This window comes from Mus pahari, chromosome 9, assembly GCF_900095145.1.
Source record: "Mus pahari chromosome 9, PAHARI_EIJ_v1.1, whole genome shotgun sequence".
NCBI classification, from domain to species: domain Eukaryota; kingdom Metazoa; phylum Chordata; class Mammalia; order Rodentia; family Muridae; genus Mus; species Mus pahari.
The window spans coordinates 29,588,093-29,604,487 of NC_034598.1; the positions used below are offsets into that span (position 1 = coordinate 29,588,093).

Genomic DNA, 16,395 nt, shown 5'->3' on the forward strand with positions numbered 1-16,395 from the left:
TACACACACACACACTCTCACACACTCACACACACACACAGAGACACACACATACATACAGATGTACTTCACACTACTACTACTACATTAAACAGAGACACTGAGGAAATCAATATTTAATGTTATGTGATTTTAGTTTATACTTAAATTAAATGGCTATATATGATAAGTAGCTATTAATTTGAACAATGCAGCCACTTATTTATTTCTAATGTAATATTAGAAAGTTCTCTGAGGCTGAGTCCCTATAGGAAAACAGGTACTCAGTTTAGAGTAAATCAGAGGGTGAATTCATATGCTTATTTCCAAAGGTATAGACAGCTCCAAGGAAATTATAACAATGATTAGTGATATAGAACATTTTTCCCTATAAGGACAACATTTAAGTGGGGCTGGCTTACAGGTTCAGAGGTTCAGTCCATTATCATCAAGGCAGGAGCATAGTAGCATCCAGACAGGCATGGCGTAGGAGGAGCTGAGAGTTCTACATCTTCATTGAAGCTGCTAGCAGAATACTGACTTCCAGGCAACTAGAATGAGGGTCTTAAAGTCCACCCCCACAGTGACACACCTACTCTAACAGGGCTGTACCCTCTAAATAGTGTCACTCCTTGGTCCAAACATATACAAATTATCACATTTTACTCTCTGGCCCCCATAGGCTTCTCCAAACATATGAGTCTATGGGGGCCACACCTAAACATAGCATAATGCAAAATTACATTTAGTCCAACTTCAAAAGTCCCCATAGACTATAGCAGTCTCAACAATGTTAAAAGTACAAAGTTCAAAGTCTCTTCTGAGATTCACCTGATCACTTAACTAGAATCCCCAAAGCGAGACAGGAAGCCAGCTGGAAAAACTCCAAACTTCATCTCCATGTCTGATGTCAAAGCAGGCTTCAGATCTCCAACTCCTTTTTCATCTTTGTTGACTGTAGCAAACTTCTTTCTCCTGGGCTGGTTCCACTCCCAGTTAGCAGCTTTCCTCATGAGATAGCCCATGGCTCTGGCATCTTGAATATATTGGTGTTTCCAAGGCAACTTCAATGTTAGAACCTTATGTTTTAATGTCTGGAATCCACACATGATCTTCTGGGCTTCTCCAAAGGGCTGGTGGTACTTCTCTTAGCTCTGCCCTCTGAAGCACTCTAGGCTCTGGCTGATCCACTCCACTGCTGCTGCTGTTCTTGGTGACAATCCCATGTAACTAGTATCTCTAATACCCTGAGGTCTTCCTGCTGCAACTAGACTTTACCAATAGCCTCTCATAGGCTCACTTCATGGTGCCGGGCCTCAACCCCTTTGCATGACCCCTTCAGTCCTGGGTCATCAACTGCAACTTCACCAATGGCCTTCCATGGCCTCTCACAGTGCCAAGCCTTAGCTTCAAAACCAGTACCCCTTCATGTTTCAAAACCAGTACCACCCAGGTAAGTCTTACACATTACCAAGTCCAGCTGCAGCACGAGGTACAACCTTGGCTCTCTCTGGAACACAGCTTCTTTGTGCTCTCAGAAAACACTTCCCAGAAGATTTCACCACAGTGACACTGGTCTCAATCACCGCTAATTTCTTAGCTCCAGCTAACCAGCACCAATTGTGCCAGTAATCCCTATCTATTTTTCACTCTAAAGCCAGAGGCACATGGCCAAAGCTGCCAAGTTCTGCTGCTTGCTAGTGCTGGAACGTGGCTCCCTTGTTCTATTACATTATTACCATCTTTCTGTTTTCCAACTGCTTCACTGCCTAAGCTTGGCTGTCCTGGAACTTGCTCTAAAGACTAACCAAAATAGAACATTGACGGGAAGGTTCATAGTTAAGATCATATCCAGGATGGCATCAATATGCACAGAATAATTCTAATGGTATTTTATTGGATCAAATCATGCTCAGGACTGTTTTCCGCAAAGTCTTCTGGGAAGTTTATTTCTGCTGAGAATGTGTGGCTTTCTTTGTAGAGTGCTTGATCAGTGTTATGTTTTCTCAGCGTCTCTCTTCCTGATGCTCGCTGAAAGCCATCCCTTTGCCATTAGCAGGGAGTGTACTGACTTCACGATGGATCCTGTCAAGGATTCTTTAAAGGGGCATCTTCCCTTCTGAGTACTTGGTGATAGGCAGGTCCTGGCTGTTATCTATGGCTGTGTTTTAATATCCTGCCCTAGCCATCCCTCATCGCAGAACACAGAACTTGCCTTTAGTTTTAGCTCATTGCTTGGTGATTTGTTAAGGCTTTGAAAACAGAAGGAATGAGGTGCTTTTAAACAGGACAGGGCCATTTCTCCTTGCTTTATTTATTTTTATGCCATGCAAAAGGAATAAAGAGGTATAAAGTGGCTCAAGTGAAGCCAAATAAATCTGGATAAATAGAGCAAGAACCCAATAAAAATCTGGGGGTGAGAAAGAAGAAAGGTATTGAGGATGGGAGATAAAAGGAAGGAATAAAAGAGAAAATTTAATAATTCCCTATAGCATTAGGGTCTATTTATTATCACCCAGGGAACAAAGTGCCTTTGACCCAATGAAATATTTTAAACTAGGGTTAAGCTGTGGGTGGAAATTAGGGAGTCATCTTTAAAGTCCTTATTGAATCGTGTCCTGCTGTCGCCTCCCGTCATTCTTTATTAAAGCTCTGTGCTTGTCTGCTGCTAGGTGTAGGGAAGATGACATCTTTTCCTTGTTCTGATGAATCACAGCACAGGGGCTTGTGAGTTTTTACAGCCAACACAACGGGAACCTCTCATATCATTCCTGATGCCAGAGCAGGGGGCGAGAGGGCATGGGGAAATCTTTGTCCTAACTCCAGCCCATTTGGGGTGATCTCTGCCTTCATGAAATGGGAAAGGTAGAGCCAAGAGCTAATAATGTACCAAACCAAAGCATGAGGGCCAGGCTCTCTGAGTAAAATTAGAAACTGTATTTCGGCCCATTGTAGATCTGTTTGTGCCATTACTTTATGTCGCCCCTAATTAATGTTTGCAATTCTTTCTGGCAAATATAAAGACTGCTTGTCTGCAGCTGTTGAAGTCATCAAACGTTTCATTTGAGTACATTCTCAACCATTGCTTTGGGATTCAGAACTTTCTTTTTTTCTCAGTTAATTGACCCAATATCAATATCTCCTACTACACTTTTCTTCCCTTCTCACTTCTTTTACTATGGACAGTTCCCATCATAAACACATTTTATACTCTTTTAAAGTCAAAGTCTCTGATTTCCATGTGTGTGTGCACGTGTGTGTGCGTGTGCGTGTGCGTGTGTGTGTACCTGTGTGTTTATGAGAGCATGTGTGTGCAAATGCGTGGACATGCCAAGGCCATCAGACAGTCTCTACTGTTGTCTACATCCCTCAGGAGAACCTAGTAAACATATGTCCATGAATAGCAAGCCTCTGCATACTCCCAACTGATGACCAGTTTTCCACATCTGATGCTAACCAAAAATCTACTTGTAATCTACAGTTCTGTGGGTACCTGTGACTGCCAAAGAGAGTCATTCAGTTGTGTGTTTGGGCTGAATGGTAAACTCTATGTTCATCATTAACTTCTCTGGCTTGTTATAGAGCTCTAATTAAAACCAGTTGCACCTTGAATGAAGTTGCTAATTTACGGGCTCATCTGTTCAATAACTCCCTTGCAAGTAATTGCTGTTAGGGTTCTGAGGAAGCCCGGGGATGGCATGAGCATGTGGAGAAATGTCGGGGAACAAGAAGAGGCAAGAGCAATTGTTTGAAGGAGTGTGTCTGGCATTGAGTGAATTTTTTGGTGAATTCTTTGCAGGATGGCAAGGATTTTAACAGGCGTGGCTGTACAAGCACTGGGTGAGGGAGGCAGAAAGCCTTGGGCATGTGGGGCTGTGGAGAGTAGTGTTTGTGGTGGTGGCAGGAAACCAGGAGAACCAGGATAGAGTACAATAGATGACGTGGATTTCTGTTGTTGTTGAGACACCGTCTTATTTGAAGGCATAGGTTTTTTTTTCTGGGAGTTCAGTCTAGGCAGAGAGTGTTGGATGTTCTGCCTGCCTGTGTTGTGATTCAGTGTCTCTTCATGAAGTCCATTCTGGCAGCTCAGTGGCCGACTGCTGATTTTTCAAGGTCTCCTCTCAGAGCCCTTTGCAGATTATTAATTTAAAAGCAGCAGCAATTTTCCTAGAGGTGAAACACAATGATTTTTTTTTTCCCAATCTCTTTTCTAGGAGGTATCACAGGGAAAGCATGATTAGATTTAACCCAGTTGTCTCTCACAACAATATATAGAAAATGTCAACCAAGGTGACTCTCTGTGTGTTGAGAAGCCCAAACCTTAGGTTAGAGGATGTAACGGGGAGAAGAGTTCTGCTTGCAGAATGAAAAGGTATCACACACATTATCTTAAAGAGCCAAAAGCGGCATTGAGTTCTCACTTAAAACAATTTGTTCTTGGAAGATTGTCAGCTAAAATTGTGGTCAACTTTTGCAAATTGTATGAATTTGCACTGCATATTTTATTTAGTGTTTAGCAAAACTCCAATATGGCTCTGCATAACTTACACAATACACTAAGAAAATGACTTCAGAAACTCCCACGGAAGTTGACAAATTGGGCATCTAATGCTTTTAAGCTAATTGCATGCTTAGCGGTTAAAGGAGTTGACTTGTTAAGAATGAAGATCAGGGATCTTTGGAGACAATGCTCTGCCTACTTCCATATTGAATATGACCAAACCCTGTATCAGAAATATTCTTAAAGAAGAAATTAATGTTCACTCTAATCGCTGTTCTACGTGGTGTTTCAGTGAAGTGCTCATGAATCATATATACTGTCATAGCAGTTTTGAAAACTATTCTTGAATTTTCAAGCTGTTATTTTCAGGAAATTTCTAAAGCAAATTGCTAAGTGATGAAGAGTAATTTGGTAGTGTTGCTTATGTCAGTGTTTTGCTTTCTTGCAGACTGGGAAAACAGAAAGCAGTAATACCCTGACTGCTGCCATTGTCAACATGAGCAAGAAGACAAGAGACCTCCGCAGACAGGTGAGAGGAAAGAGAGGCACTGGACGGGAATAAGAGGCAAAAGGAGCTCTCATTCATTCTCATAACGTTTACTGTTTCTGATCATTTAAAATTAACGAGCAGAAAAACCAGAAAAGCAAGCTTCTACTTTCCACATTCGTATGCCTCAAATGTTTTGTGGCAAACAGAGGCTAGGAAAAGGAGCATTTGTCTTCGTGTCATGCAGAATTGCAGTGGAATCTCGGCTCTGTCCTCATAAGGTGTTGAGTTCTGAGGCATGGATTTCATCTCTGAATCTTTTATGAAATGCAATGCATAATGTGAAATCGGGTTTTGGATATCAAGGAAATGCACAGTGCTGGACGGGAGAAGTGGCTTGGCTGGTCAAGGGCTTGCCTTGCAAGGAAGAGGAACCAATTTCAATCCACAGACACCTCTTGGGAAACAGCCAGGTGTGTGTGTGTGTGTGTGTGTGTGTGTGTGTGTGTGTGTGTGTGTGTGTGTGTGTGTGTTTAGGCTTGTAATCCAAGTAGCAGATTCCTGGTCTGCTACAAGTATATATACTTGTGTACAAGTGAAAACACACACACTCACACACACACACACACACACACACACATACACATCCATTTCTACACAAAATAAAACATATACATTACTGTCTAGCAAACTGGATGTTTAGTGATGTTGGCTAAGTTGACTTTATGACAGCACTGTGCTGGCTGGTTTTTATGTCAACTTCACAGAGTCAGAGGTATCTAAAAGGATGGAAATTTGGGCTGTAAACAGACAAAACTATAGGGCATTTTCTTGATTAATGATCAGTGGGGAAGGGGTCCCCTGGGCTGGTGGTCCTAGGTTCTATAAGAAAGCAGGCTGAGAAAGCCATGAAAAGCAAGCCAGTGAGCAGCATCCCTCCAGGACCACTGCATCAGTTCTGGCCAGATTCCAGGTTCCTGGGTTGTTTCAGTTCCTGTCCTGACTTCTGTCCGCAATGGAATGTGATGAAGTGTGAACCCAATAAACCCTTTCCTTCCCAAGTTGCTTTGTTCATGATGTTTCAAAACATTGTACTTAACTAAGACAAGTACAGACTGAATTTCTCATCCTAATTCAGAGAACATCTAGTTTCTAGTTTTTCCTCTTTATGGTTTGTGGCTGCTTCAAATCCATGTGTTTTGCAAATTGTATCTTGGATTTTCCATCAGTGGGAGGAGACGCCTTTGGTATTGCAAAGATCATATGCCCCAGTACAGGGGAATGCCAGGGCTAGGGAGCAGGAGTGGGTGGGTTGGGGAGCAGGGTGGGGGAGGCTATAGGGGGCTTTGGGGATAGCATTTGAAATGTAAATAAAGAAAATATCTAATAAAAATATAAATAATAATAATAATAAATCTACATTGTTACACATGAAAAAAATTAGTTTTTGTTGAGACTTTTTTTTTGGTAGTCACTAGTATTAGAAGATTACTTAGTTAATAGTATTAGAAGATTACTTAGGATATTACTAAGAAATTAAGAAGCCCTACGTTAGGACACAAGTTAATTTCCACCTCCATTCCCCAGACTAGGCCTTTGTTTTCTTATCCTTTCCACTGTTAATAACCAGATTTTTTTCCTTATGAGCACCTACAATATGGCCACCATTAACTCATAAAAGCAGGGGAAAAGCTTTTAACCAGAAGCCTTTAATGCTATATATTATTGTAGTTAAATGGGAAGAATTAGAGAAATGGCTGGGCTGTATTTAAATTCAGAAGTAGATTTGGATACAGAATTAAAAGGATTCCTGGATAAGGTAGTTATGAAATTTAAATTCTGTGACATTCATGCTTTCTTAGCTTGAGGGCCTTGATGTGAATTCTTTTCGCTGTCTGCACTTAGAACTATGGTATGCAAGAATTAAAGGCGTGTACTGGTGCAGCCTCTTTGGGGCACAGATGTGAACATCATACGGTGTGTGTAGGCACTAATAAACTAGGGGCATTGAGTCAGGACTTAGATATTTTCCCAGAAGCATGGACCCTCAGAATTCCTTTGGGATTTCTTTTCCCCTTTTTGACACACAGTCTCCTATATCCCACGCTGGTCTCATACTTCTGACCTCCTGAGTGGTCAAGGGTTACAGGTATACACCACCACACTAGGTTATCATTTTCTGAGGTACGAGGTATGAAGCCAGAGCTTTCTGCAAGCTCAGCAAGCACTTTACCAGACCAGCAACACTTCCCGGCCCTCCTTCAACATTCCTGCCCCTTCTGCTCTTCCTCCAGTTTGGAAGAGCTATTTCTACATCAACCACAGTATTTCTTGTTCATATCTCTTCCATGTGGAGAGATTTTAATCCAGCAACATGGCTACTCTGGCTAGAATACAGAAGGTAGCCCTAGTATAAACCTTTAATCCCAGCCAATGAAGGTAAAGTTAGCTTGTAGAAGGAAGCATCCATGTTTGAAAGTGATGTCCAGTTGTGTAGCAGACAAAGTGATGGGTCACAGAAAGATTTGGCAGAAGCAATATGCCCAACCCTCACTTAGAACAGAGAGAAAAGAGAGGCTACTTAGGAGAAAACATCACTGAGAAAAGGAGAGAAGGCAGCTTTTCCAGGACAGTTGTGCGGAGACAGGTTCCAGAGACAGACCAAGCTAGACACAGGTGAAAGCAGAATGAGCCAAAAGATTAGAACATTTAGCTAAAGGTGGTATGAGGCCAAGCAGAGCAATTCAGTCAGAAGCCGAAAGAAACCAGTTTGAATCAGTCACCATGGAAAGAAGTTTTAAGCTAGAACATTTGTGTTGACCAGCCATCCAGAATTCAGAGAGAGTTCCAAATGGTGAGCTTGTTCAGCAGCAAGTCTCAGAGGCTGAAAACGTTCTAGGCCTAGATAAGATTGTACGAATGCAAAAAGCTTCAAGGACTAGGCCTAGGTTAGCAAATGGAGACAATGAGCCCCTGAGATAGCGATTACTATAGGAGAATAAAAGGTACATTTATACTTCCATCTAGTTTGCCACTAGCAATGCTATGCATACAATTCTAATCTACATTCTAACCTCCCCAGCATTTCCAGTTATTATTCTCCTCAAAGACTTAAGAAAAAGCAATTTCTTGCATGTTAAATTAGAAGATTTAGCAAATCAAAGTTCATCATGCCCAGTTAAGTTTGAATTCTAGTTTAGAAACAAATAGGTCTTCATATAATTGTGTTCCAAATGTAGAATGGGACATACTTTCATTTTTTTTTAAAAAAAAATAATTGCATTTTCTTGAAATTCAAATATTCCTGGGTGTCCTGTATTTTATCTTATAATCACGGTTGGATTGTCTTGACCATCCTTAGTAAGCTACTTCACATCAGGGTAGATAATGCTTTCTCAGAGTTATTTTCAGTTTGTAGAGAACAGCTGAGCTTTGGGGATTCCATGGGTCAACACACATTTGTTTCAGTTTCTTCTTCCACGAATCACCATGACTAGGCGCCACTAGGATTGTGTATATCTTCTGGGCTCCTTCTACATGGCCTTCACTTGTGATGGTGACAGAAAGCCAGCAATCATGCCATGGCCTGGGATTTGAGATCCAAAGTGAAGAAAAAAACATGGTTTCTTCTGCATTATACATGTTGAACACAGCCACAAAATTCACTCTAAATGAAGGAGTAGGCAGGACCATTCAGCGAAGGAGAACACATATGTGTGAAGGCATGAATGAAGAACCATTTGAAGGCTATTATTCTTAGTTGCTGTAATTGTCATTATCTAAATACTCTTTCCCACACAATCAAAATGACCTCATTTACCATAGTGGAATCTATTCTTTGGGTATAGAGTTTGAGTATGTAGTTGAGGTTTTGGCATGTAGCTCTGTTCATTGAATACTTTCCTGGCATGCTTGTAGCTCTGGTATTGATCCCTAGCTCATAAACTGGGCATGGTGGTACATACCTGTCAAATCAGCACTCAGGATATAGAGGCAGGGTGATCAAAAATACAAGATTACCCTCTGTTACAAATGAGTTTAAAACTAGCCTGGAATACATGACACTGTGTCTCAGAAAGAAAAAAAAAAAGAAACTGTAAAATGAGTAATCTCTTCATCTTTTTATGCTTTCAACGTTTAAGAGTTTATTCTAAGTGACTTACATATGTTCCTTTTCCCACAAAAGCAGAGCCCTGCTCTTAGACTGTCTTTGAAATATTTAATGATCATCTCTTGTTCTAGAACTGGCTTTATTTTTAGTAAAATGTCCCAAGAACCTCTCTTTTTGCTCATCCATCCTTATTCACTTCATAACCATTAGGTTTTTCATCAGTGATAGAACTGCCTAAGCTTTAGGTCAGAGAATGATTGATCCTGTAAGACATGCCGTACCTTTCTAAGGAGTGTCTAAAAGTATAGTGACCACTATACATTGTCGAGCATAAAGATGGTAAGTTCTAGCACATGATATAGTCATTTTTTGGTTTCACCTTTTCTTGCTCTTTGGCTTTCTTACCCATTTTATGAGGAGCAGACTCAAAGTTCTTGCCATGGTGTCTTACATTCTCTGTTACTTGATCACACATCTTTATTCTTAATGTCCTTTATCTCTCTAGTTCCTCCTCAGTTTAGACATACTCACCCACGTCTGATAAAAGGATGGATACTTACATTCTTCTCAGCAAATCCGCACCTCCTCCTTCCACACACAAATCACAAGCTCACCATGTTCAGCATATTGATGGGATGCTCATAGCACCTTGAGCTCCGCCCCTTCTGTACTCCCTGTCATTCTTCTAATCTTAAGTCACCTGAGTTCAATAATTGTGTGGGTGTTATTTCTCCCAGCAAACCTTGCCTGCTTTCTCCAGCAGGAGTTCTTATTAACTTTCTGAGAACACTTAAGTAGATGTATTCTTTTTTTTTACCATAGTCTTTCCTCCTCTGCCATTTTTTTTTTAATAGAGGATTTTCTTCTCAATGAATTGTAAACGTTTACAATAATAATTATCATCAGCTCTTTCCTTACTGAATATTTACAGAACTCTTCCACAGGTGTATTGTTTGCACTTGATTTTCATCCTTGAAATAAGAAATAATGCTATCGTGCTACATAAATTCTCAAGTGAGTCAATTTGCTGAAATTCACTTGGTGGATTCATGGTTCTATCCCAGGTGCAATATAACTAAAGCCCAAGTGTGTGAGCCCCACATCAGGGGATAAGGAAAATGGATGGTGTCATTTTTAAAATCCTTAGAATCAAAGGCACCAACTTTACTGCTATACATTTTTTCTCCATTACTTATTTTACACATTTTTTAAAATGCCACTTTTCTTTATCCTTTTACCCGGCCTCCCACTGTTTACTTAAGAATTACTTATCTGTTGGAACACCCAATAAATGAAGCGTGTTTTAAAATACTTCACAGTTTTACTTCATTAAAAATCAGGATACCCAAGCATATTCTACTTCTACTCTCTCGTGAGGAATGAGACACATTTGCTTTCACTGTAGGTGGGCTAAAAGTCTCACTTGTTAATAAGTCAAGGCATTACAGTTCATAGATGCAAAAGTCATGGTGTATTCTATCAATGAAGGTAGAATTCTGACAATAGCGAACAAAAGAAACACAACCACTTGATTGGTTATTGAATTGTTTGCTTGCCTGGCTTGCAACATCTTTGCATCCCACATTGGGAGCACAAGCACAACCCTTGGAAAGCCATTATCAGCCCTTTACCGGTCATTATTAACATATTAAGTTCTTATGAGTCTACATCCCACAAATTTGGCACAATGACCAGATGCTGAATTGTTACTTGATTTAGTTCATATTGCTTAGTCAAGCTTTGCAGAGCTTATTTTGCTCACTTGCTTAAAATTTAAAAAATGGTACCTGTATGTACAAGTAGAGTCTCTCCGAATCTGGAAGGAGGAATAGTTTCTGCAATACTTTCTTGCTTCTCATGTATCTTCCCTTTACATTTGATAACTATGGTAGGCTTTCTTCCAGCTTTGATATACATGTGGCTTTCACTTTTGTATTTCAATTGTAGAGAAATGTATTATTTTATTTGAGATACCAAACCATTATATCAGTGGGAAATAGAAGAAATGATGTCTCAAAATCTTTTGCTAAGTTACAATGAGAAAAGATATGGCTTTGCTCCAACATTATTCACATTTGACCACAGGCAAGTGTTCATTGAAAATTCATACCCCACAACTCCTGTTGGCTTCCCATTAACTTCATATTTTAGCACTATGACTTCTATTTCAAAATTGGCATGTTAGTGCCTTCTTTAGGATTTTTTTTTAAATGCCATCCAAGTGAAAGAAACATAGTAAGCCTCTCATAAGGAAAACAGAATGAAAATAAATATGCTAAGGGCCACTTAATTAATACATATACAGGCAAGGTCTAAAGAGAATGCGCCATAGGAATATCTGAAGACAAATGAAGAGATTGCCTAATGGATCAATCTCAGTCTTTCTGCATTTGTCCCTGTCCACTGGGCTAGTTTTATCCCATACTAAAATCCTTTCTCATGGCCAGCAAAATGTTGGGCACAGCTGAGTTACATCTGGTGATGTGCAATGCAGAAATGACTAGAGAGAAGGATCTGCAAAGATGAGTATATAAGGATGTGGGACCTGTCAATGGGGAATGACCAGGCATGTAACATCAGAGCAAGGTGCCTGGTTTAGATTAGATCTCATTCATGAGAACAGAGCCTTAATATAGTCCTTTATAGTTCCTACTTGATTTGAGAGGTGGTTCCAAATATAAACACTTTTAAAAAAAGCTAAGTAAGGAAGAAATTAGGAGGTATCCTATTGAGGTTGCAGCTACAGGAAATAGGGGGCTTGAGGACTTCTATAAGTCAGAATTTCTTGTCAGGTGGTCTGGCCAATAATGAAAGCCAGATCTAATACCTCTTGTTATTACTAATGGATGTTCCAGAGGATGTGGGTTCTCTAGAACCTGCAAGCTGCAGTTGTGCTTTTGTGAGAACCTCATAGAGATTTAGGACAGGTCCTGAGGCAGAATACCAAAAGGAATCATAGGATGTCTTCAGAGGACCTAGAACTGAGACCCACAACGAGAGGCAAAATTGAAGACTAATTCAGAGGAAATGCAGAACAATGCTGAAGGCCTATGTTACCTTTCACCATGGTCCTGAGCATCCGGATAAAGGGTTTACAACCAGCAAGTAAGGCAGAGACTTCTGGGGAAAACTATGGGATGCTTAGTTATTTGCCTTGGTTAAATGCTTTCTGGAGGAAAATCAGGCCTTCCCTTAAATGCTTTATTCCACAAGTCACAGAATTCTGACAAATTCCTCTCTCATGAGACAAAAAAAAGAACAGCCTCATTTTTAAACACACATTTCAAGGTAGCTAATACCAAACCTTACTTTTTCATCTCACAGTCAAATTAGCAGACCTCACAATTCATACTGTGTCTACCCTCTTATTTCCCAGAAACTTTTGAAGAAATAGTGGTAGAATCTCTATACATAACTCTCTATGAAACCCGTGGTCATCGTGTTCACCAGCTACCTTCTTGGAGATCAGCCCCTTCAGACTGTCTCTGCTGCCTAAGTTCATTTCTTTTTAAAGTTTATATATATATATATATATATATATATATATATATATATATATATATATATATGATGGCATGTGAGTGTGTATTTGTGTACTACACAAATATTATACATGCATATACATGCACACATATATATTTCAGTAGCTTGGGCTTTTGTAGTTATAATGTTTAATGTCCCATGCTTCTTTGCTAGATTATATGGGTTAGTACATTTCCAACTTCACTGGTCTCAGAGTACCCACCTCTTGCAATGCTGTTCAGAATCACTTGTTTCATTGCATGGAGTCAAGTGTCTACAAAACAGGATGCCACAAGTCCCCTGAGACAGTGCTGACTGTTTGGTAGGAGAGTTCATCTTCTAGGTTTTGTAATTGGTGCACTTTATTTTTAGCTATTTTACCAACCTCTTAAGGTCCTTCTCCTCCCGCTGGCCTGTCTTGAATGCCTCTTCCCTGTGTTTCTATCATCAAGGCTCTATTTATATATTTGCGTGAGTTAACTCTCATATTCTGACCCTCATAGATGAACCGCAGTGCAGAGTTATCTGTCACATCCAAGTTACAGGTTCTACAAAAGAATGGGGCAGGGGGCTGTCACTAAAATTTCTTCCCTTCTCTGGGATCCTTGATACATCTCCCCTGTGTTTCCGAAATGTACACACCATGTAGCCTTCCCCTGTGCCCTTGGGTTCTCTGATCCACTACTCATGAACAGCAAACACACTACTCATTCATTGATGGCCATCATCTTGTCTTGTAACCTCTCACCTACACCCTGTCAGGTGCTCAGTAAATACTAATTTGCTGCCATTAGTGATTTACCCTACTTCCTAGTGAGCAGAAAACTTCAGTGAGGATCTTCCTCAAGTCTAGGATGTTGTCAGGAGGTGGAAAAAAAAAATCTCATAACACTTCACAGCTAGCTCTGCCAATCAGAGCAGAGGAATTTTTCTACAAGAAGCTAATAGCCTCAATGGATTTATCATCTTATAATTATTATAGGAAGGCAACACTTTTTCCCCCTATTTTTCAAAGTGCTGAGAATGGAATCTATGGTCTCACACATGGAAGGCAAATGTTCTGCCACTGAGCTATATTCTAACAATTCTCAAACTATTTAAAACCAAGCTGTCAACTGGTTTTAAAAATATATCCCCACAGAAGGCAAATTACAATTTTTCTATCTGATCCTTATCTACTTTTTTTTCAGTTGAGAGAGATTATTAAACTAAATTATAAGGTTGATCCAAAACCCTCAGGGATCACTCATAACCACTGATTTTGTTTGTTAAAAGACTGCAGAATATGATAATCCCTGTAATCTCAGTGTTAGAGATACAATAAATTAATTTTCAATGGCATTTTAAATTTCAGAAAATTTCTGCCGAGTACAACAAGTATATGATGTCATTTGTAAACTTCCATGTAATTTAACTTAAAAGAAATAATTGTGGAGGAATGTTATAATTGTTTATAATTTAAGGTATGAGGACAAGAACAATTAAAACAAATGAAGGGAATTGTATATCAAGTTCATTTATTCTTCTTGCTCTATTAATCTGTTATCATCTGGTGCAATTGATGATCTCATGTTATTTAATTACCATGAGGTCTACAATTTAGCTAATCAAAATGTGTGATAAATTCTTCCAACAAGTAAGGGAGCATTTTATAAATTTAGAATTATTAAAATACAGTATGTGCATTTAATTTGTACACACACTGAACACTTTAATAGTGTAAATTTTTTAAGAAAAAATATTGACTTACTTCTTACAATTTTACTTATGTTCTAAATATAATATAATGAAAATTAGTGACTTTTGGGAGCCAGGGGATCATTGCTGCCTTTATTTTTTAATCCCGAATATTTTGTTTAGTTTGCTTATAAAGGATGCTCATATTCTATATCATGTATTACAATTCTTACTGATTGCTTAAGAAATGCATAAAATGATGATAAGACTAGAAAAGAACCTGAATTTTTTCTTGGAAATAAAAGGACCTTTTTTTTGTCCTTTCTTTTGTTCTCAGCTCCGCAAGGCTATTATAGATCACATATCAGATTCTTTCTTGGATACAACAGTTCCACTCCTGGTCCTCATTGAAGCTGCGAAGAATGGCCGAGTCAAGGAAATCAAAGACTATGCTGGCATATTTCACGAGCACACCGGTAGGCTTGTGGAGGTAAGTGTGCTGTAGCTGCAGCTACTTCAGACCTAGGAAAGCCAGGTTCCCTTCTCCATTTACAACTGAATTCTTGCCATACAGAAAATGATTGCCAATCTATCACAAACGCTGCAGAGTTGAGCCTAGGCAATATGGAGCTTTATGAGTCAAATTGTATAAGCTACCCTTCAGTGGCTGAAAAAGAAGCAGTTTATTTACAAAGATCTGTGAAATCGGGCTTACCATTGTTTCCACTTTAAATATCTACTTTAGAGGCACTATACAGAAGAAGAAGCTCAATACATGGTTCCATCCTGATAAATATTTTCTTACCATTCTAGCTTTAATTTATCAAATACTCCATGCCATGCGTTTTATTTGCTGAGTTTCATGGCTCTTTTTCTCCTGCTTTCTAGAATGTACTGTGTGCTGCAAAATAAAGAAGGGGACAGTACACTGGACAGGTCGTGAGAGTCCCACAGAAAACTAAGTAGGGATAGTAGACTAGGGGAAGGGGAGATGATAAATCATAATCCCCTCTGTTTAGCAGCTCCAGGTGTGACCACAATCCCATGCTTTTAGGAGTGGCATGGCAGATTGGTAACTGAATTATGAAGGGCTGTAGCTAAAGAGATGCTCAAGAGTCAGAGAATAGAACCTGTTGAATCATGGGTATCAACACACAGCTCAGTGAAGCATGGAGCCTGAATAGAAGAATTTCTAAAGGCAACCATACTCACAAGACCAGAAACCAACTGGTGACTAAGAAGGGGGTTGTGTGTGAGGGCCTGAATGGAAGAATTTCTTCAGGAAAGGATGCTCACAGCAACCAGTGACTAGGAGGGGGATGTGGAGAGGGATGTGTGTTTTGCCAGAGCTGATTCTCAGCTGCTACTCATCATTGGTCCATACCAGTGTCTGTTTGTTTATTTATTTATTTATCTATTTATTTGTTTAGAAACTGAATCTCACTATGTCGGCCTTGACTAATCAAGAATGTATTATGTAGACCAGGCTGCCCCTATGCTCACAGAGATCCACCTGCCTCTGCCTCCCAAGTGCTGAGATTGGAGGCGGAGGCAGTATGCTCAGCCATTTGTACCAGTGATTGTAGCCAGTGTCTATGAGGATCCTCCGAGACCATTCCATACTGGTGATTAAACATTTGACTGCCACCTCTTCCTACATAGTCCCGAGCTCTGCAGTAAAGTGTGGTTATTGCCTAAACTGCTCATAAAACTGTGAGAAAAATAATCATAACTCAGATTAGAATCATAGTAGCACAGGGATTTTTTTTTAGCACCTTTAATGTAAATATATGGAACAAATTCCAACATAGCTAGTATTTTTACTGTAAACTCTCCTGCTTGACTCTAATCTCCAAAGATAGAAAAATGAAAAATAAACACATAAACACTTACTTCATGGCTAAGGCCATGTCTTTTCCTAAGCTGCCACACCTCTGGCTTAGAAGGTGCCTATGGATTTTTCTAGAACTCTGTGAAACAGAGCAAGTGTTATTAATCCAATGAGCATTTAATGAAAATAAAGCCATGCACCCTAAACGAGCCTAATTAGTATCAGTGCTGAAGTCAGGTCTATAACTTTCAGTGAGCATACTAAATGCACTGATCTATTGATGATCC

The 16,395-nt window shown here is 39.6% G+C and overlaps 1 protein-coding gene across 2 annotated transcripts in view; it reads left to right on the forward strand.

Annotated features, from left to right (window-relative positions):
* Window positions 1-16,395, forward strand: part of Ctnna3 (catenin alpha 3) — a 1,475,129-nt gene that overhangs the window by 756,779 nt on the left and 701,955 nt on the right. For both annotated transcript variants that reach the window (XM_021205680.2, XM_029542317.1), the window contains exons 8-9: window positions 4,929-5,009; window positions 14,615-14,767. In XM_021205680.2, coding sequence (XP_021061339.1) covers window positions 4,929-5,009; window positions 14,615-14,767 — 234 coding nt within the window. The remainder of the gene's footprint in view (window positions 1-4,928; window positions 5,010-14,614; window positions 14,768-16,395) is intronic.